This window comes from Mytilus californianus, unplaced genomic scaffold (assembly GCF_021869535.1).
Source record: "Mytilus californianus isolate M0D057914Y unplaced genomic scaffold, xbMytCali1.0.p SCAF_19, whole genome shotgun sequence".
In the NCBI taxonomy this organism is placed as follows: Eukaryota; Metazoa; Mollusca; class Bivalvia; order Mytilida; family Mytilidae; genus Mytilus; species Mytilus californianus.
Window position 1 is genome coordinate 3,943,136 of NW_026262667.1, and position 22,588 is coordinate 3,965,723.

The 22,588-nt window shown below is 33.3% G+C and overlaps 1 protein-coding gene and 1 long non-coding RNA gene across 2 annotated transcripts; both read right to left on the reverse strand.

Annotated features, from left to right (window-relative positions):
• Window positions 1-1,117: 1,117 nt before the first annotated feature.
• Window positions 1,118-17,952, reverse strand: LOC127726992 (uncharacterized). The gene is made up of 3 exons (XM_052234363.1): window positions 17,834-17,952; window positions 8,921-9,060; window positions 1,118-1,421 (listed from the first exon to the last, which is right to left on the reverse strand). Exons 1-3 carry the CDS (start codon window positions 17,924-17,926, stop codon window positions 1,118-1,120), a joined length of 537 nt encoding a protein of 178 aa, XP_052090323.1. The 5' UTR covers window positions 17,927-17,952.
• LOC127727091 (uncharacterized) lies at window positions 13,839-15,437 on the reverse strand. Its single transcript, XR_007993776.1, has 2 exons — window positions 15,354-15,437; window positions 13,839-14,174 (listed from the first exon to the last, which is right to left on the reverse strand). It is a non-coding gene; the product is annotated as an uncharacterized LOC127727091 (long non-coding RNA).
• Window positions 17,953-22,588: the final 4,636 nt, after the last annotated feature.

The following is a 22,588-nucleotide window of genomic DNA, read 5'->3' on the forward strand; positions in this document are numbered from 1 at the left end:
CCGTAATTTTCTAATACTTGTGTATAAATGGCTTAAGTTATTTTCTTGATCAATTTCAATGGGGTTTTATTTGAAGGCAGCGAAGTCATGGATTATTCTGGTTCTTGCTGAAAATGATCATGTATTAAGATTTTGGATTCTTTGGCCTAGTTTTTAAATTGGTCAAAATTGAGGTCCAAAGAGTCCAACCTTAAACTTTGTATGATTTATTAAAAAAAATATTTCAAGGGGTTCTTTGATATGCCTATTCTAATTGTGTATTTAGATTTTTAATTTTTGGTCGCATTTTCATATTAGTCCACATAAAGGTCCAAAATTCAATTTTGATTTTATTTCCACAAAATTGTATTATTCAGGTCCTATGATATGCTGAATTTAACTGTATTTAAACTTTTGAATTTTGGCCTGTTTTTTACATAAGTCTGCATTAAGGTCCAAAATAAACTTTGTTTGATTTCAACAAAAACTAAATATATGGGTTTATTTGATATATGTTGAATGATGAAATTAAAGGTCCAAAATAAACTTTGTTTGATTTCAACAAAATATAATATTAAATATATGGATTTATTTGATATGTTGAATGATGAAATTAAATCTAACCGTGTATTTAGATTTAGAATTTAGGGTCCCATTCAAATTGGTCCATATTGAATTTTTGGGGTTCTTTGATATTCTAAACCAAATCATGTATTAAGATTTTGGATATTGGACCATAATAGGTAAATGTTAAATTTAAAAAAAAAATGAGTTCTTCTGATTCAACCACATTCCTTCTGTGTCAGAAACCTATGTTGTGACTAATATTTAATCGAAATCCAAATTCAGAGCTGTATCAAGCATTAATGTTGTGACCATACTTGTCCCAACTGTTGAGGGTTCTACCTTTTTCGGTCATAACAAGCTGTGCATTCTTATTCTCATTGTCGAAGGCTGTACAGTGGCCTATAATTGTTTACTACCACTTCATTTTGACTCTAGTTGAAAGTTGCCTCATTTGCAAGGGCAGCGTTAGCTTTTCTCATCACTTGACATCTGTTTTCTGTCAACTTCTGACTTTTACAAAAAATTTCTCTGAAACTACTGGGTCAAATTTAACCAAACATGGCCACAATCGTCATAAGAATATCAATTTAAAAAAATGCCTGCCTGCACACAGTATGGCCGACATGTCAAGAAATATATATTGACCAGAATGTAAATTAATAGAAAGTAGATTCAGTTCATTATAGCCTTGATGATGACAAACTGTCAACAAATTGTTACCATAGACACAAATGGATGTGATATTATCTTGGCCAAAGTTGAGTACTAAATCAGCTGATGTCAAAACATATACTTGTTCTGTTGCTACAGAAAGTTCAATGTCATTTGTTGTAAGCAAATCTTGGAAAATGTCCCCTTCTTCTTCTGAAAGACTTCTGAAAATATGTACAATGTAGTTATAAACATAATAAATGCATGAGGGTAATTATTCATGCATGAATACATGATATTTCTGCAACTTTCAAAGTAGAATTAACCAACATAAGAAAATGTATCATTATTTCATTCAATTTTATCAGGCTAAAAAAAAGGCAGTAACAATTACTATGTTTTCATACTATTGCCATAAACACTTAACCTGCTGAGTATCAGATTCAGTACAGTGGTACAGATCGCAAGGTCTATTTCATAAACAAGTTTTTAGATATCATTTGGTAGATGTAAATCATTTTTGCTGTTTACAGTTTACACCCCTACTTGGTATTCAATGTTTCAAAGCAGGAAACATGAAAGCAGAATAAATGGAGTACGTGTCCATGGGACACAGATGATGCCCCCACTTGCAAAAGATATAATGTTATAAAGGACCATAACTCATGAACAGTAAAAGTGATGCAACCCAAATTCGAACTTGATCTGTGTTTTGTGGTAAATAAGCATTGTAAATAAGTTTCATAACATTTGGTTGAGGCAAACTAAAGTAACAGAACGGAAACTAATTTTGGGACTTACAGACTGACAAGGGTAACACTTAAGGCCCCCTCCACCACATCGGGGGCAGAAGAAAAAAGAGACGGGAGATATATGTACCGAACATTCAAAACTCATAAATCGAAGGAAAACTGACACAAGTCAAAACAAAAATCAAAAAAGGACAAAAAGACAAGCACATTAACTAAACACTTCATAGAAAACTCAAGAAAAGACAAGCACATCCACTAAACACTTCATAGAAAACTAAAGAAAAGACAAGCACATCCACTAAACACTTCGTAGAAAACTAAAGACTGATCAAAATTAACCCCACCAAAAACTGGTATAAGGTGTCAGACAGATTGGAAAAGAGATCAAATACTACAAGTCATAACCCACTAAAAACTGGTACCGTATAGCGGGTTATTTTCGCGGGTGTAAAATTTCGCGATTTGGGGGCAACAAAGTTTACGAAAAATTTTGACGGTTTTTATTTTGGTGGATTCTTAAATCCCAATTAAATATTTTGGTGGATAGTGAAATTGTTGCAGTTAAAAAGTTGTAAAACTTGAAAAACAAGTGTCTATTGTTATGATTAATTAATTATTTTTTTACAGAAATTACCTCTTATTTATTGATTAGTTTCTGATATATACCGTTAATCATTAGAATACCGCTAACTAAAATTATTATTCGTTACAAGTATTCAAACGTCTTGTAAATTTTACGATTGATTAGATTTGACCGGACCTTTGATATACTTACTAATTAGGTAACAAAATTATCATGAGTGTTTACAACTCTTATATAGTTTGACACTAATTAATGTGGGGTAATTACCTGATAAGAGTACCTTACACTCTTATTCTAATTGACACTTATTAATAAGGGTATACACACCTGACAGTCATTTTATAAAATACATTTATGTACAATGCCCTTTAGCATTTATCTTGTTAAAACTAATATATACCGTTATTGACCTGCCAACGGAAAAATAGATCGTATACAAAATCCTTTAACCATGTTAACTTCGAAACTACCAAACGTATGCATAAATTTTCGCGGAATTTATTTTCGCGATTTTCGTTTATCCGCCAAAATAAGCGAAAATGAACACCCCGCGAAAATAACCCACTATATGGTATAAGGTGTCAGACAGATTGGAAAAGAGATCAAATACTACAAGTCATAACCCACTAAAAACTGGTATAAGGTGTCAGACAGATTGGAAAAGGGATCAAATACTACAATTCATATCCCACTAAAAACTGGTATAAGGTGTCAGACAGATTGGAAAAGAGATCAAATACTACAAGTCATACCCCACTAAAAACTGGTATAAGGTGTCAGACAGATTGGAAAAGAGATCAAATACTACATGTCATACCCCACTAAAAACTGGTATAAGGTGTCAGACAGATTGGAAAAGAGATCAAATACTACAAGTCATACCCCACTAAAAACTGGTATAAGACGTCAGACAGATCGGAAAAGAGATCAAATACTACAAGTCATACCCCACTAAAAACTGGTATAAGGTGTCAGACAGATTGGAAAAGAGATCAAATACTACATGTCATCACTACCAAGCTACTGACTTAATCATTGTTAATATGAAGACATTCCTCTATCTTGTAATACTAGAGAAATAAGTGACAGAAAATTTTAAGTTCATTCAACATATTGAAAAAATTAAAAGTATTTGTGAACAGGAAGTACATTTTGGTGTCTGACGTATCTGAAAGTTGCACATATTTAAACTCATCACTATCAAGCTGCTGATAAAAAGATAAATTCTGTTCAGTAGATCCTGAGAATAGTATGATTGAATAGACAGATGGACAAGTTGCATGTAATATACACTCCTAAAAAGGGGGTATGATAAGTCATCATTAAAAAGTAATTACTCCTGAAACTAAGGAAACATCTGATAATCTTGATAGAAAGAGAAAGTAAGTACAATAATGTACAAACAAAAATTGATGTAGATTTTAACATTTTGACTCTGTCAGATTTTCTCCATTTATATGATTTACAAATATTTAACAATTCTGTGCCATTATACCCTTCAGATCTTTCAACTCAAGTTTGTTAAAAATTCATCAACTGGTTTCAGAGGAGTAGTTTGTTACCCTTTTTCTTGATATAAAAGACTCAGCTATGCTAATAGAAGCTTACTGCAGCTTCTATTGGCAGCGGTCACAAACAAACTTATTCAAGTCTTAAAATTCACAGGAAGTTTTTTTTAGTCTGTTTGAATGAAAGAACCTTAGTGAGCGCGCTCACATACCCCACGTCCCCACATTGTCATTGGAGAAATAAAATAAGTGTAAGAAAAAAAAAAGGAAAAAAAATTCAATCATAATTTCCTGTCAATATGCACATCTACGTAGTATGTCCTTATTATCTGAAAAGGTTTCATGAAATTCTGTTGTGTGGTTTGAGGAGTTGCGAAGACAAACTGTTGCAGTAGTACATTAAAGTAAATAAGTTCAAAGGGGCGTAACTCCTAGAAAAAGAATTGAATTGTAATTTCCTGTCGATATGCACAACTACATAGTATGTCCTTATTATCTAAAAAGGTTTCGTGAAATTCTGTTGTGTGGTTTGAGAGGAGTTGCGATGACAAAAGGTTGCAGTAGTATATTGGGCAAATAAGTTCAAAGGGGCATAACTCCTGGGAAAAAAAATTGAATCGTAATTTCCTGTCGATATGCACATCTACGTAGTATCTCCTTATTATCTGAAAAGGTTTCATGAAATTCAGTTGTGTGGTTTCAGAGGATTTGCGATGACAAACTGTTGCAGTAGAGTATTGGGCAAATAAGTTCAAAGGGGCGTAACTCCTGGAAAAAAAATTAATCGTAATTTCCTGTCGATATGCACAATTACATAGTATGTCCTTATTATCTAAAAAGGTTTCGTGAAATTCTGTTGTGTGGTTTGAGAGAAGTTGCGATGACAAGAAACAGGACTGACGGACAGACAGACGGACAGACGGACGGACGGACTGACGGGTCAAAAACATTATACCCTCCGCAACTCGTTGCGTGGGGTATAATTAAAGGTTTCATAAATTCTGAAGTATTTTATTAATTTTATACAATTAATGATCCATATTTTTACTGTGTATGTTATGTACTAACAAGAATGTGTCCATAGTACATGGATGCACCACTCGCACTATCATTTTCTATGTTCAGTGGACCGTGAAATTGGGGTCAAAACTCTAATTTGGCATTAAAATTAGAAAGATCATATCATAGGGAACATGTGTACTAAGTTTAAGTTGATTGACTAAAAACTTTAACCTGAAGCGGGACGGACGAATGGATGGACAAACGAATGGACAAACGGACAGGCGAACAGATGATTGGACGTACAGACCAAAAAACATAATGCCCCTAGGTGGGGCATAAAAAAAACCCCAAAAAACCCAGGTTTAATCCACCATTTTCTACAAAAGGAAATGCCTGTACCAAATCAGGAATAAGACAGTTGTTTTCCATTCATTTGATGTGTTTGAGCTTTTGAATGTAAGTAAAAACCACCATGACCATCATGATCATACAATGTAGCTAATAAATAAACTTGAAAACACAGAATGTCTAATTTCACCAAAAATGACAAAGTTCCACAACATGTAATTTTTAAAAATTTTAAGAAAATAGAAATCCTGACTTCAATCGCACCGTTACATGCTTTAGTATATATATATGCTAACACCCTACATAATATAAAAGTTCTAGCTTGAAAACCCTATATGAGATAGCTGGACAAACCATGCATTCTGTATGCCAAATATTACTAAACAAGAAGGTGCCCATAGTACACGTATGACCCACTTGCACTATCATTTTCTATGTTCAGTGGACCGTAAAATTGGGAATAGAACTCTCATTTGGCATTAAAGTTAGAAAGATCCTAACATAAGGAACATGTGTACTAAGTTTCAAGTTGTTCTGACTTCAACTTCACCAAAAACTACCTTGACCAAAAACTTTAACCTGAAGCGGACAGACGAACGGACGGATGAAAGGACTCACAGACCAGAAAACATAATGCCACTCTACTATCGTAGGTAGGGCATAAAAATGATTAATTTCAACAACTTATCATTTTGGAAAATCTTAACAATCAAAATCCTAAAATATGCACACCTTTAGTATATCATGTATATGTACTATCGTCCTACATGATATACAAGTTCTAGCTTGAGAACTGTTGATGGAGCTACATGTAGCTGGACATGTATATGTACTATCGTCCTACATGATATACAAGTTCTAGCTTGAGAACTGTTGATGAAGTTAGCTGGACATGTATATGTACTATCGTCCTACATGATATACAAGTTCTAGCTTGAGAACTGTTGATGGAGTTACATGTAGCCAGACATGTATATGTACTATCGTCCTACATCATATACAAGTTCTAGCTTGAGAACTGTTGATGGAGTTACATGTAGCTGAACATGTATATGTACTATCGTCCTACATGATATACAAGTTCTAGCTTGAGAACTTTTGATGGAGTTAGCTGGACATGTATATGTTCTATCGTCCTACATGATATACAAGTTCTAGCTTGAGAACTGTTGATGGAGTTACATGTAGGCAGACATGTATATGTACTATCGTCCTACATCATATACAAGTTCTAGCTTGAGAACTGTTGATGGAGTTACATGTAGCTGGACATGTATATGTACTATTGTCCTACATGATATACAAGTTCTAGCTTGAGAACTGTTGATGGAGTTACATGTAGCTAGACATGTATATGTACTATCGTCCTACATGATATACAAGTTCTAGCTTGAGAACTGTTGATGGAGTTACATGTAGCTAGACATGTATATATACTATCGTCCTACATGATATACAAGTTCTAGCTTGAGAACTGTTGATAGAGTTACATGTAGCTAGACATGTATATGTACTATCGTCTTATATGATATACAAGTTCTAGCTTGTTGATGGAGTTACATGTAGCTGGACAAACCATGTACACTGCATCACTTATATTACAATAAATTATGATAAAGTTCAACAACCCGACATTTGTTGAAAATTTAAAAAAAATAAAAATCATGACAATTTGCACACCTTTAGTATGTTTAGTATGTAGTACATAGTGTAAAAGTGTTTTCTGGAAAACTGGAGTTAGCCGGACCCTATGTTGGACAGATGGACATATAGGGGTAAAATAATATGCTCCCATAAATTTTGTAGCTGAGTGATTTGTCACCATGCAAACTGTTGTTGTCACTGGCATAATTTATATTCATTTACCTGTTTTCCTAGAGAACATTCTCAACAATACAGTAATACCTGTACAATTTTATTTAACAAGCCATTCAGAATCATTGAGAAAACTATAAGAGAAAAAGGCAAATCAAGATCATTTAGGAATAAGGAATGTGTAGGGGTTGTAGTGTAAGGGTTGTAATAATAAAATAGTTACCACAGCAACTAAATAGAAAAAAAGGCATTGCTATTCTTTCTTTGTGAGTATTTCACCAAATTAAAACAAAGCAAACAAATAGAATGAAATTTTACAACTATCAATGTATCATCATTCAATTTTCTATTAAAACCTCAGCATAGATACAGATACAGATAATCTTATTTACCAATCAAGGTGCCCTCTGAAGGGCAGATTTATAACATAATAAACAGATAATCTTATTTACCAATCAAGGTGCCCTCTGAAGGGCAGATTTATAACATAATAAACAAACTAAACAATAAAATAATATGACAATAATACTTCATTATAGTAATAATTATGTTGATTGTATAAACTAGAGGCTCTAAAAAGCATGTGTCGCTCACATTGGTCAAGTGCATATTCAACAAAGGACACTCTCCAACACTGTTGATGAGAATAGAATTCATGACAAAAATACCTGTTTTGTTGATCTTGTATTGCTAATCATTTATTCTGTTTAATCTCTCTATCTTCTTTAGTTTTTGCTCAAAACACAAAAGAGGGTAAAACAAATCATTTAAGGCCAATCACTCCTATAAAGAGTGACAGTCTACTTAATACTATATCAGCAAATTTTGACTTGTTAATCGATCTTGACATGCTGATCATTTTTGTGATTTAAAGTGTCGATTTATCTAATTATAATTTTCAAGATAGTATGCAAAAATGAAAAAAAATGGTAAAATTTGTCAATTAAGGGCAATAACTCCTAGAAGAAGTCGTCCAACAGTTTTAACATATATAGACAATTGGTAGAGCTCAACATTCTGAACATTTTTGCACTTTTCAGGATTTCTCTATTTATTATGGTTTTAAAAATTATAGACAAAACTTGCATTTCTATTTATAGCTATGTCGGCCATCTTGGTTGGCAGGCAGGGTCATCGAACACATTTTTTAAACTGGATACCCCAGTGATGATTGTTGCCAAGTTTGGTTAAATTTGGCCCAGAAGTTTCAGAGAAGAAGATTTTTGTAAAAGTAAACAGACGACGACGGATGCCAAGTGATGAGATAAACTCACTTGGCCCTGTGGGCTATGTGAGCGAAAAATAAACTTATCTTAAACTTAAAATAGAAAGGTCAACATTAATGTATTTTTTTTATATTGAGGATATCCAGCTAGATTTGGATAAATAGAGACAACTCCATCATTCTCATACAGAATGTATTTCAGATGCATGTGGGTTTGATTTAGTACTGAATCCTGATTTTCTATTAGTTCAATTATCACATTTAATATAAGTTTTTAACATATTTATCCTCATTAGTCATTAATCATACAAATTTAATCTCTGAAGTAAGCTTGACAATTTTTTTATATAATTCAGATAAAAAAAGAATCATGCAATGTTGGTTTTATTGCAAACCTACACCAAACAAATTTCTTGTGGGTATATATCACCCTGTTTTCAGAGTTAAAAATCTGACATCTAAATGGATTCATTGATGTGAAATGACTTACATTTGCTGCTGACTACAAATTTGTTGTCTGTTGACCCTGAACAGTTGACCGTCTGCGGTCAAACAATACAATATCCAGTCAGCTAATGTATCATTTGTTACACTGTAATCTTTAATATAACCACAAGCCCTTATGATGGCCTGAAAGTAAAAAAACAGTTCATTAGGTTTAAATCATTTACCGCCTTCAGTAAAATACATGTATGTCCAGTTAAAACATCCAGTCAGTATGGGGACATTAAACATGATGCCTTGTGCAGGGACAAAGCCATGTGACGTTCTCTATAAATTAAAGAACTCTTGCAACAAATATCCTAGTGATCCATAGGTGGCCTGTTGTCAGGCAAAATTTCTCACCCTTCATCCTAGTAGGCATAACTTGCCAAGCCTATCTATTGTATCAATTGTAAATTTGTTATCGTCCTGAATATGCATGAAATATTTTCCACTGAACATTAATAAGCAACCATCAATCAATCAATCTAATTGAAGAATATAAAAGATAAATCTTACCACTGACAGCTACTTTGGGACTAGCAGGACATTGAAAATTGGAATATGTTGTCATATTTATCTTTATTAATATAAATTTATATATTTTGAGCTGGACCTTAATCATATACAGTACCTCAGCCTTTAAAAAAATAATATGAACTGACCCTATATTTCCTTTTAATTTGAAATTAATGAATGAAACAATAATCAGAAATAAGCCTTGTAGGTTCATGAAATGTCCTATCTATTACTAAGATCCTCGTTGTAAACTCGGTTGTTTCCCTTTACAGTCATTTATAAGCAACGAAAACTTAAGTCACGAAGGTTTCTTTTTAAATAATGAAAAAAACATTTCGTTTTATTTTTATAACACCTGGGACTATTGATGACTTGACTATCATGACTTTTGGTCCCAGAAAAAAGATAGGCGAAAGCAATTAGTTGTATATATAATCATGATAATTACAAATCATCCCGGTAAGTCAGCAGAGTACATGCTTATTGGTTAAAACTTAACATACATTGTACCACTGTTGTGTATTGCTGAATCTTAGTATATACATCTGATTTTAAGACCACCTACTGTCAATCAGAGTGTAACTTATTGACCAAAGCATGTGGAGTTTCAGTTATAATGTTTGACAAACTGCAATAGTTTCAAACATTTCAGGGCTGCCAAGTATCACGCATTTAGCGTTTAGCGTGAGACTCACACATTTTCATGCTTATTTGGCGATATTTTCCTTTGATCTATTGTTTTTTTTCTTTGATCTTTATGATTTTGGCCAAATCTAACGCATTTGCATTATTAAAAGTTGGCAGAACTGACATTTGTGTCAAAACACCAAAGATAATGAATAATAGAGATGGCCCATTTTGTACAATATCCCAAAGGGAAACTCCATGCAAAGCAGTATTATTTATTGTTTTATTGCATTTGATAAAAAATGGGGATTTTGTGGCAAATAAAACCAAGATTTTTGTAGAAAAACCACAGACTTTAATAAAGAGATTTTCGTTATAAAATTTTAAACATAGATGACTCACTTGTTTGTCCATGATGTGCTAGCGTTCATTGTTTACAAAAAGTCCTAAACAACCTTTACATTCAAAAAAACCTACTGCTGAGTCACCAAAGTCAAGTGCACCCGGGAAGGTGTACTTGAATTGGTCCATATTCATATTTGTTTTAACCTATATCTTAATTTATAAACTTGTTTTAAGGAAATCATTGCTAGCACTGCATGCAATAATCCTCTATCTATCAACATGATCAAGCACTGAATTGTCAAATATATGAGTACAAGGGAAAAGGCTGTGGATTTTCTATAAAATTTCCATATGTTTAACATTGAATCAACACAAGGGTATTTATGTAAAGCAAAATATTGTCCTCATCTATGAAAAAATGTCCAGAGAAGGACAAATTTACATTGTGAAATTTTGTCTGTATATGGACAATATTTCACGGATGAATACTATGAAATTTTGTCCTGGTCAAGGGGAGGTTATATTTGTGTGTATTGAATCAATATTTCATAGGCATATTGTCATGAAATTTTGTCTCATGAAGGGAAGGTACTATTTCATTATGAAATAGTGTCCGCGGACACTATCTTATATGAAATTTTGTCAGACGGATAATATTTCATGGGGACAATATTTTATGTTACATATAATCCTTAAACCCTCAAGTTGTGAAAGTCAATTTGAATGAATTATGAGATGCGGACAAGTTGAATACCTGTACATAAAGATTTAAAACAATATATTTCAATTTTGTTATTTTATACATCATTATAACACACATGACATTGATTGCCGTGGAATTATCTGTAATGCTTTTACATGTTTTAAGAGTCATCTTATAAAACATTCAAAATAACTTCCACAACTGAAAAGTATAGTTTCTGAGCCCAAAACGCATAAAAATATGAATTGTAAGCTGTAATGAATGCTGTTAACACGACATAATAGTTTTGATGTTGCCAAAAATTATAGTAGTCAGAGTAAACTTCAGTGGTGAAACATCTACATCTACATAATACTTCTTAACTTCAATATGTTGACGATTACAAGAAGGCACATAGGGGAAAAAAATAAAATCTAATATATTTACAATAATTTCCAAAAACTTTTTTCTAATTGATTTTTTTTTGTACATGTATATAGATAAAAACATGATTTTGATCTAGCAATATATATGTGATTTTGCACCAGACATAAATGCTTCTAAGTCTGGGCTACAGGCTACTTGGTATTGTAGGGAATTCCACAACCTTATTGTTCTGGGAAAAAATGAATATAAATGGTAATTTGTGGGAAAGAATGGCTGTATAAATTTATGTTCTTTTGATGGTATTAAGTATTGATTATCATGTTTATTTGAGATGGATACTAATGTGTTGAATTTTGTATAGCATGGTGACTGATGCGAGATTTCTTCTTTTTTGTAGTGTCGGCCAGCATAGATGTTCAAGCAGGGCTATAACACTGCTTTGGTAGCTGTATTGATTAAGTGTATACCTGGCAGCTCTTCTCTAGATCATTTCAATTTTATGTATTTGTTATTTCTGCCAGGGGTCCCAGACAACACTACAATATTCTATTTTTGGTCTGACATATGTTTTGTAAGCAAGTTCTTTTGTTTTTATGCTGTTGGTTTTTACATTTCTTTTAATAAATCTCAGTGATGCATTTGCCTTATTTGTGATGTTATTTATATGTGAATTCCATGTCGTTAGTGATGGTAAAATATGATCATGTAGTGTGTATTTAAAGATGATCATGATGATTGGTTTATGCTTTCTTGTTACACGTATGTGGATGATTTCACATTTGTCTGGGTTAAATGACATTAGCCATTATTGCTCCCATTGTTCCAATTTATGTAAGTCTGATTGAAGGGTGTGGCAGTCAGTAAGTGATGGTATTGTTATTAAAATACACAATGATGTCATCTGCAAAGAGGCAAACATTACTTTTGAGGTTGCCTGGCATGTCATTTATGTTAATTAAGAAAAGTCACGGACCGAGAACAGAGCCTTGAGGAACGCCTGACAGTACAGCTATTTAATGTGTGACTGTCAACTACCACTTTTTGAGATCTGTGAGATAACCATGCCTCTATCCAGTCTGATGTTTTATTGTTTATTCCGATGTGTTTTAGTTTTAAAATAAGTCTTTGGTGGTCCACTTTATCGAACACTTTTGAGAAGTCCATAACAACTACGTCAGTTTGTTTACCATTTGCCATATAATCAAGTATTTGTTGTATGAATGTTAGTTGTGTTTCACAGCTAACTTTTGATCTGAACCCATGCTGCAGTGGGTATAGTAAATCATAATTATCTAGATGTTTCATTATAGATGATACAATTATGTGTTCTAATGATTTACTAAGAATACAGGTTAGGGAGATGGGCCAATAATTTTCAGGTTTACATTTTGCTCCTTTTTTGAATACTGGTGTAACCATGTCCTCTCTCCAGTTGTTTGGTACTGTGCCTGTATTTACTGATGAATTAAACAAGTCAGATATTGTAGGTGAGATTTCATGAAGTGCTTATTTTAGAAAATGAGGTGATATTTTGTCTGGACCAATTGCTTTTGATGGGTTTAAGTTTTTTTTAGTAATTTAGATGTTCCTTCTGGGGTGATATTCATTTGCTTCATTTCAAATTTGTGTGTTGTTGATTTTTTATGATTTTAGGCCTTTTATTTTTTATAAGTTGGTTTACGGATCCGCCTACACTACTGGAACAATGCCCCGTAGATTGGCCGTGAAAATATCCGTAAAAATGCTGGTGATTTTTACAGTGTTTGTCACGGTTAATTAACTGTGGGCCGTGAAACTTATCCGTGACAATACCGTGGAATGACTGTCGTGAAAAGTTTGTGAAAAGGCCGTGAAGAGGTGCCACCTGAAAACTTGGGTGAAAAGACCGTAGAAACCCTGTGAAAAAAAAATATACACCGTGAAAATGTCGTGACAATGCATTATGTGCCCATTGTAAAAAGACCGTGAAATGTAGATATAGTACAGTATATGCCTTTTTTTTGTCGTGAAAAGGCTGTGAAAACTTGGGTAAAGAGACCGTAGAAACCCTGTGAAAAACAAAAATGTACACCGTGAAAAAGTCGTGATAAATTATGTGCCCATTGTGAAAAGACCATGAAATGTACATGTACTACTGTGATAAACAGCCATTCACTGATTGTGAAAACTCCTGTAAATGGTTAAATGTATTTTTCAGGCCATAATTTAACAAAAAAATTAAATGCCGTTTCAATCAAGTGCAGTGAAATGCCTGAAAACCTAGTGTAAACATCTACAGACAACTTATTTAAGTACAATGCAAGTGAGACTATGAAAAACCATATTAAACTGCTGTATTTTTTTTAGTAATAATTGTGACAAAGAATAAAAATATTAATTTTAATAGAACTGTAGTAATTACATGTATGTAAAGAAAACAAAAAAGCACACAAATGTCAATGTGATTAAGTAGCTAAAGTCAGCTGTAACATGTATTGTAGAAATTTTGTACATCTCTTGGGTCTTATTTTACCACTTCAGCAATATTTGTCTAATGTAATCCTTCGCTTCACTGCCCTTTTGAATAACTATTCCAGAAAAAAACATTTATAGAAGTTCCTGTTAATTTCCAGGAAATACTTTTAACTGAAAAACTCTTCTTTCCAACTGGATTCCTGAACTATTTTATATAAAGACTGCTATATCCTTTTGCTCTTCATTCCTAGAATAAATAAAGAAACATTACATATATTATACATGTACATTATGTATATAAAAAAACTATTTATATATTCAAATTAATTTTTGGCATTAATGTACATACATGTACTTAAAACAGCTACAATACTCCATGCAATACACGACTTCACGGTTAATGACCCCATATTGAATAGGGGGCAGATTTTCATACTGGAGGTGAAAATGGTATGAAAAATACTAAAAAACATCACTGAAACAGAACAGCCACTTGGAAACATGCATAGGTTTTCCCATATTTTCATACCATTTTCCAGAAAATCTGCCCCTATCCAATATATATGGCATCATTAGTTAACGAAGTTCTGTATTGTCAACTTATATTATTTTTTTTAGATTTTTTTAAAGACTAAAGACACTTTTAAGACAGACTATTAAATTTAAATGTTTCTTTGAAGTAATAATATGTATGGCTAAAGTCAAACTTGTCTAGACTAAGTGGCCGTAATGAGTCACAGCTATTTATTTTACAGGGGGCCAGGGGCGTAGCAACTTTTACTGCAGGCACATTCGCCATACCAATTATTTTTTAAACACCTCATTGCCATACCAATTATTCTTATGATATGGCACAAACCCTTCTAGAAAGGACATTTTGCCGTACAAATATTAAATACTTTCCCTGCTACGCCTCTGATTAATCCCTTTTGAACTCTGTGTCCCGACGGCCAAGTCAGAAAACACTTAAATAGATCCCGACACAATCAAAGGGGGTTACGCCTCTGATTATCAGAGTGAACTCCATTTCAGAGATACTTATTGCTATTATAATCATTTCCAATTATCATATCTATGTCTACGTAGTGTACTGTACATAAATGTCATTTTTTTTATGTGGCCAGTGGCAGTGTGGGGAAAAAGGACCCCCCCCCCCCCCCCCCCCCCCACCTTTTTTCCCCAAATACATAAACAAAACAAAACCGTAATCGTATTTAAAGGATCCGGTAAGTCTTAGAAAACATTAACCAAAATGATTAAAGGAATCATGTGCAACAGACTCAAATATAAGTGAATATATCACATGCATGTTTGCGCGGTTTCTGCAAATTCAGTGAAAATCAGTTCAATGGAAATGCTCACAAACGTCATCAACATTTTGGTGATATGATGCATAAAAGAATAAAATATTAATAACTTAACTTACCTCAAACTTGCTGTCACTCGTCTTGCATCTATAAAGTAAATATTACTCGACCTTCGGCGTCTTTCAAATTTCCTACCTAGGCCAAGATTGCGGAAATGTTACAATTACTCTAAAAGAAACACGAATCCGGATACGGTCTGATATTCCGGGAAGTTCTCGTTTTTCCATGTTTCGGTTCCAATTAAAATTAATGTTTACATTGTTTATAATAATGTACAGATGAGAAGAAAAATACTTTTCTTTAAATACAAAATATTTATTGGCACAAAGTCATTAATTATAACAATGAATGGTTCCATTGAAAAGTCAGTCCTGTACAGTGATCTACAGTAGTATTGCATATAATAATATTTAAACAGACATATATTTATAATGAAAAGTTTATAGGATATTTAGAAAAATGTGAGTGGAAATAATTAGACCATATTACAATAATCACATGGGATGTTTTAAATCTGAATTAGGATAGGAATTGAAAAAATTGACATGAAAAAATATCACGGCCTTTTCACTGGTTTCAACAACCAGTGAAAAGACCGTGATATTTTTTATTAAGCATGAAAGGACAAATTATCACGGCCTTTTCACGGGATATTGAAATTTCACGGTCTTTTTCTAACATCAAATATTTTTCACGGCCTTTAGAAATATTTTTTTTTACAAAAGTCACGGGGTATTTTCACGGGGTTTTCACGGCCCTGTGATATTTCACAGACATTTCACGGCCTTTTCATGGGCTGTTGTTACAGTAGTGCTACCCGATTTTGTCTAAAAGTGAAATAAAATTAAAATTTTGATTTCGTTTTGTTTTTATTTCGCCGACCTTATTTTTCGAGAGCTGTAAATAAAAAGGTCTGAGGAGTTCCAAAAATATTTGTTTATTTGTTGTGTGTCAAAAAAGCGTTTGTCGTGAACGACGCATTTCAAAAAGCTTCGAAATGACGCAAATGAATTACATAAACGTGTGTTTCACTCCCCTACACTGTATATCCCCATTAGACACACGAGAACCATAGTGTCTGACGGCTTCAATTACTTTCAGCTAAACATAAACTATGATGGCAAACGTAATGAAAAGAATTTCATTAAATGCAAACCAACGCAAACAAATGGCGATGCCACTTTGGATAATATGGCTGCTGAAAATGTCTCAATTTCGGTTTAATTAGGGACTTTCCGTTTTGAATTTACCTCAGATTTCGGTATTTTTGTTATTTTACTTTTTGCCAAGAATAAAACATTGTTCTCAACCTTTGATTTTCCCTCTTCATGCCCTTACATCCTTATGGACACTCTCAGATTTATATTGTATGATTGTTTTTACGAAAATGAATATAAATAAGAAGACATTTTCCCCCAACAAATTATAAACGATTGGAACAGTTTACCTGAAAATGTTGTGTCTGTAAAGACAGTTAATAACTTTAAAATACAACTTGATCATCATTGGGCAGATGTTATGTACCAGTTCTAGTGATAAATTGAATAATTATTTTTATTACAAATTTTTATTGTTTCTTAATATGAGTGGATTGGCATTACGGGAGGAAATTTGATACCTGTTCTAATGATAAATTTTGACTTCTTCAAGTATTAACTATTTAAAATTTGAATTATTCGTCAACCAATAGTGACCCATAAAATGCAGGATTGTTATGAGTTTGGTTCTAAGAACAAGTACGAATTTGGATGGGCTTAAAAAAGATTAAATTTCCTTACACATGAGTCCTTAAAAGATTCTACATGTATTCTACGAATAGATGTGGTATGAGTGCTAAATTATGAGACAACTCTCCTTCCAAGTCCCAATGTATTTCAAGTTAACAATGAAAGGTCAAAGTATGGCTTTCTTTGCTTTTAAAATTGTAGTTAAACCACTATTTATTTTCTAGTTCACAGTGGGACCAACAAATTTCCTGTCTTCAAAATATATGTTTCGCCAAACTTTGGTATATTGCAATTTCCTCATCAGCATGATAGGATCATGAACACTTGATTTTCAAGGTCGGAAATCAAAGAAAGTGTTGGTCAAGTATATTGTCCTCAAATAAGCTTCTGGGTCAAACGTGCATATTCAAATGCAAAGGATATCAAGATAAGAGCTACATTAAAACTATTTCTTCTGATCAAATTTCCCTTAGTAATGTACACCATTTTTTTTTTTAAATATCCTCCGACTCTAATTTTTCTGGACAGTTACAAATGTATGTGTAAACAAAAAAAATCTAAAAAGACTGCTATTTTATTTTTCATTTTTTTTACCTCCTCCGACCCTAACTTTTCATAGCAGTTGTCTGTAAACCAACTAATTTGTTCACAAATTTGTGATAATTTTAAAGGTTAGGTGTGGTAAATGCTGAGTTTAACTGATTGTTTAGTGCTTCAGCCTGATCTTGAGGGTTTGTTTTTGTTATACCATTTACCTTACACTGATCGTAGTTGTTTTCAAGTTATTAGTGTGTATTTCTAATCTATTCTACCTTTTTAGTTTCATTTTCATAAACATGGATTGCTATTTGATTAGAACTGAATAAGAAGGAACACTTTGTTTTATCCAAATCCAATGTTTTCATTTCACTAATATTGAAATTCCCGGGGATTATCTCCCTTCTATCCGAAATTGAAAAAAAATAACGGCCAGACACTGCAATATTTCCGCAAATAGATTATACTTTTTTTTTTATTAAAACATCATCTGGTTGATGATTACTTTCTGTTCCATGCCTTGTTTAACAGTATTGTTAATAATTACAAATTTATTTTTCTAATTTCATAATAATTTTTCAATTTTTATATGTGTAAGCAATATTTTTTCAATTTTGATTTCATAATTTTTTGTATATTAAGATAGATTATGCATGTAGGTATTTGTAAGTGTCAAGGAGAATTTGTCTGGTGAGTTTCTCCTTGAAGCACTCAGTAGTGGTGCTGCAGGCTATAGTTTCATGTAATTTATTGCAGTCTTGTAGGGGCGGATCCAGCCATTTTTAAAAGATGGTGTGGGGGGGGGGTCTCAACCCAGGATAAAGGGGCGGTTCCAACTATATGTCCCCATTCAAATGCATTGATCGTCCGGAAAATAGGGGGGGAGTCCAACCCCCGGAACCCCCCCAGGATCCGCCACTGGTCTTGTATAGATTGACAGAAAAAAGAAAATTTGTAACTGTCTTTGCTGCATCGAATTTGTCGATATGTTTGTTCGTGGTTAGACGCGGTGTTTGCTTTGCTTTTAATTAGAATGTCAGTATATGGTATGGTAATTTTGTTGTTGGTGATACTGTTTGTCGGTATGTTTGTTCGTGGTTAGACGCGGTGTTTGCTTTGCTTTTAATTAGTATGTCAGTATATGGTATGGTAATTTTTTTGTTGGAGTTACTGTTTGTCGGTATGTTTGTTCGTGGTTAGACGCGGTGTTTGCTTTGCTTTTAATTAGTATGTCAGTATATGGTATGGTAATTTTGTTGTTGGTGATACTGTCTGTCGGTATGTTTGTTCGTGGTTAGACGCGGTGTTTGCTTTGCTTTTAATTAGTATGTCAGTATATGGTATGGTAATTTTGTTGTTGGTGATACTGTTTGTCGGTATGTTTGTTCGTGGTAAGTCGCGGTGTTTGCTTTGCTTTTAATTAGTATGTCAGTATATGGTATGGTAATTTTGTTGTTGGTGATACTGTTTAATCAGCTTTTAAGTTTTCTTTCTTGTAATGATGACCAGTGAAACGTGTTCAGCATGTTTGTAACAATAGTTTTCAGTATATTTTTACTGTGTTTAGAACATACGTATCTTGCTGCACGTCTTCGGACTTTTTCCATGGAGTTAATGTTCTCTGTTGTGTAAGGATCCAAGACAGTGCAGCACTATTCTAGTTTTGGCCTTGAAAACAGGTGCTACGTTTGAGTGCTTCCAATCACGAGGTTCTTTTCCTGTTTGTATTGATTTTGTAAAAATTAGAGTAAGTATATCTGTGCATGTGTAAATGTTTTCTTTTAGCACTATTCCAGTTATGTTATCTGGTCCTGTTGCTTTTTTAGGATTTATATTTTGAATTAATTTGTAGATGCCTTCTCTGTTGTTGTCTATGTTGCCCACTATTGGATGTATTGATGGACCCTTTTCAGGGATTTCTGCATGTACATGTATTAGTCTCAGATGTAAATGCTGATTTAAATTGTTCGTTTAAGTATTTGCTTTTTGTTTAGGGATCTGTATAGAGTAAACCTTCACTCCTAAGAGGTGCAATACCAGTGTTTTCATTGTTTTGGCCTTTTATGTATGAAAAGAGGTTTTTAGGTTGTTTGTCGAATCTCTGATTTTCAGGTTCTTGTATTCCAATGTCGAATATCATGTTTTCAATATATTTCCAGTAGGCATTTCTCATTTCTTTCTGTAATAATTATTTAATTTGTTTGAATTTTTTAATGTGTTTACCATCATCTTTGTTCTTTTTGTATAATTTATTTTTTCTTATTTATTAAAATTTTCAAGTTTGAATCTATCCATGGCAGGTTAGTTGTGTTACCTATCAGCTTAGTTCAACTTGGTATATGCATTTTGGATACTTTCTGTTTTTGTTTTGAAATAGTACCACATATTGTGTATTTCTAGTTCTAACTGGTGTTCTTCAATATGTGTGTATGTTTCAAATTTTTACTATTTTTCCCAGTCTGCATTCTTGTGTGTGGTGACTGTTTGGCTTTCGAAAGAGAAAGGTTAATTTCACTGAAAATTATAGTATTGTCTCCTAGTGGTGGTAATGTTTCGACTCTGTTTACTAGGGATGGGTTTGACATGCACAGTAGATCGAGTGTGTGGTCATTTCTTGTTCTACTACCTGTGTGAGATTGTGATCTTGTAGTATGTCTAATAGGTGTTGATGAAGAAAAGGATCTGGTTTGATAGGTATTACCGATGAATTTGACCAGTCACTATTGTCTAAATTGAAATCACCACTGAGCATGATATTTGCGCTGGATGAATTGCATATCCTATTTAGTGAGGTACTAAGATGTTCAAATGATTCCCCTTTGTCTGATGTGGCCTATACTAAACTCCAAGATAAGTGGTTTTATTTCCTGTTGGAGTTGATTTTGCCCTGATTAATTTGCAATCTGTGTCTAGTTCAGGCACCTGTAATGTAGTGAGTGTGTTAGTGATTTCGAGTAACACACCTCCATAGCCATATTTCCTGACAATAATGTGTTTAGCGTAGATGGTGTATTTGGATGGTGAAATGAGCCAGGTCTCAGAACCAATGATCACATTAGGTTTCCATGAGTCTATTATCAAGTTTTTACTTTATGTTTTTATTGATTGAAAATTGATATTGAGTACTCGAAGTGGTGGAACTGTACTCTGTTTCTTTTTCTGCTTTAATGGTTTCAATTTTTGTTTGTGTATTGGTGATGATGTATGAGTGGGTGTTCCAATGTGTTCTAAGTCATTTTCATTCGTGCTCTGGTCTGCGAAGCTAATAGATGTTTCAAAGGTGCTGTTAGAAAATGTGGTAGAAAAGTTTGCCATGCCACATTTTAGGCATTCCCAAGGGATGTTGCTATTACTTAGGATTTCATACATGTGCTGTTCAATACCCTCACATTTAATGTGATACCACTCATCGCATGTGTCACAGCAGACTGCTTTTTGTCGCTATGTGACTTCTTTGGCACAAGAACCGCATGGGTACTTTGTAGGAAATGGGTTTGGCTCAGGAACATATGAGTTGACTCGGAGAAGGCTACATAGGTAAGTCAGTACTAATTTATTAGGTTGTATTGCTTGTCCTCTCCCTGAGAGGGTAAATAGGTCTGACTTAATTGGTTCTTGACTTATAGTCGACCAAAACTTGTCTGGAAAACTGCTGTTGTGGTGCGGAATACTTTGTCTTGACAGATCAGTGACGTAATTGACAGTAGGTACAGTACTTTTGTTGTTAAAGTAGTCATAGGAAATGTGATAAATGCTGTTTGTATGATTTGCATTTTGCTTTTGTTTATTTAATACTATTTAAATGGTCTGTGCACGAAATGAGACAGTGGCGAAGTGCAGAGAAAATTTTTAGTAGGATTGTTAAATAAATTTAACACAAGATAGTCTTCGTCCCCTGGGTAACTCAATAATAGTTCTTAATACCTGGAAGCTGATACAAAGGTTAGGAAAGAAAAGAAAAGAAAAGAAACAGATGATAAAAAAAAAACATTTTAACCGAAAACAAATAATTTAGGGATTAAACAAAAACGAAATCTCAATTATAAATATTGAAATCTGCCATTTCACTAATATATTGTTTTTTAAACTTTTTTTTTATATTCGAGCGTCACTAATGAGTCTTCTGTAGACGAAACGTACATCTGGCGTACAACATCGTAATCCTTAATTTTATGACGAGTTTATTTATTAACTAACATATACACGGTAAATCGTAGAAATATAAAACAATAAAGGACAATTTTTTTATCTATATTTCTAATCTGATATTCTACAATCAGCCCATGTAAAAACAATGTCAGCATTTTAAAACCATAACACTAACGACTACTTCCCAATATTTATATTCACAGTGGGACCAATGAAAAATGTCAAATGGAACACATTATACGTGGTGCAGATAGGAAACAGCACCATGTTTTGGATATTTCTAATTGCAGATAATTTGTGTCCGCTCACAAGGATGGTTGGTGTTCGTTATTTTGTTTTCTTGGTAGTTACAAGGACTTTTCTAACGTATGGTTCTAATGTATTAGATTGCCACAGAGTGAAAACAGGACTCAATTTAGATGGCAAATATTACCGAATAACACAATTCAAAGATTTCAATTTGTTCCGGTTCATTGATTCAGAACATTTTTCGTTTTTCTTTCTACGACTCGCAGCAGGATGCATGGCTCATCTTCAGGAAAAACAGAAGGTTGGAAGATTTATAGAAATATCATCGTTTGATATTGAAAGCATCTTACAAAAGGACAGTTGTCGAAATGAAAGCGAATTCTGCCACATGTCCAACAATACTCATGGACTCTCGGTTCGGTTCGTAGATACAAAACCCATTCCTTATTTCTCAGAATTAAACGTGTATTATGTAGACAAGTACTGCACAGAGTCACTGTTATCAGTCATTGAACGGAAAGGGAACAATTTTTCTTTATCAGATTTCACCAAAGTTTTACAATATGACAAACTTGATTGTAAGCGATATCTTCGATTTAACGAGGAGAAAAATTTCGTGCAAACTAAACCTC

Excerpts from the sequence above, each read along its gene's own strand:
- LOC127726992 (XM_052234363.1), bottom strand. The coding sequence starts at position 17,926 with ATGAAAACATTGGATTTGGATAAAACAAAGTGTTCCTTCTTATTCAGT. Across the intron at positions 9,061-17,833 it reads ATGAAAATGAAACTAAAAAG|GCCATCATAAGGGCTTGTGG; the intron begins GTAGAATAGATT and ends TTTTACTTTCAG. Across the intron at positions 1,422-8,920 it reads ATTTGTAGTCAGCAGCAAAT|AAGTCTTTCAGAAGAAGAAG; the intron begins GTAAGTCATTTC and ends ACATATTTTCAG.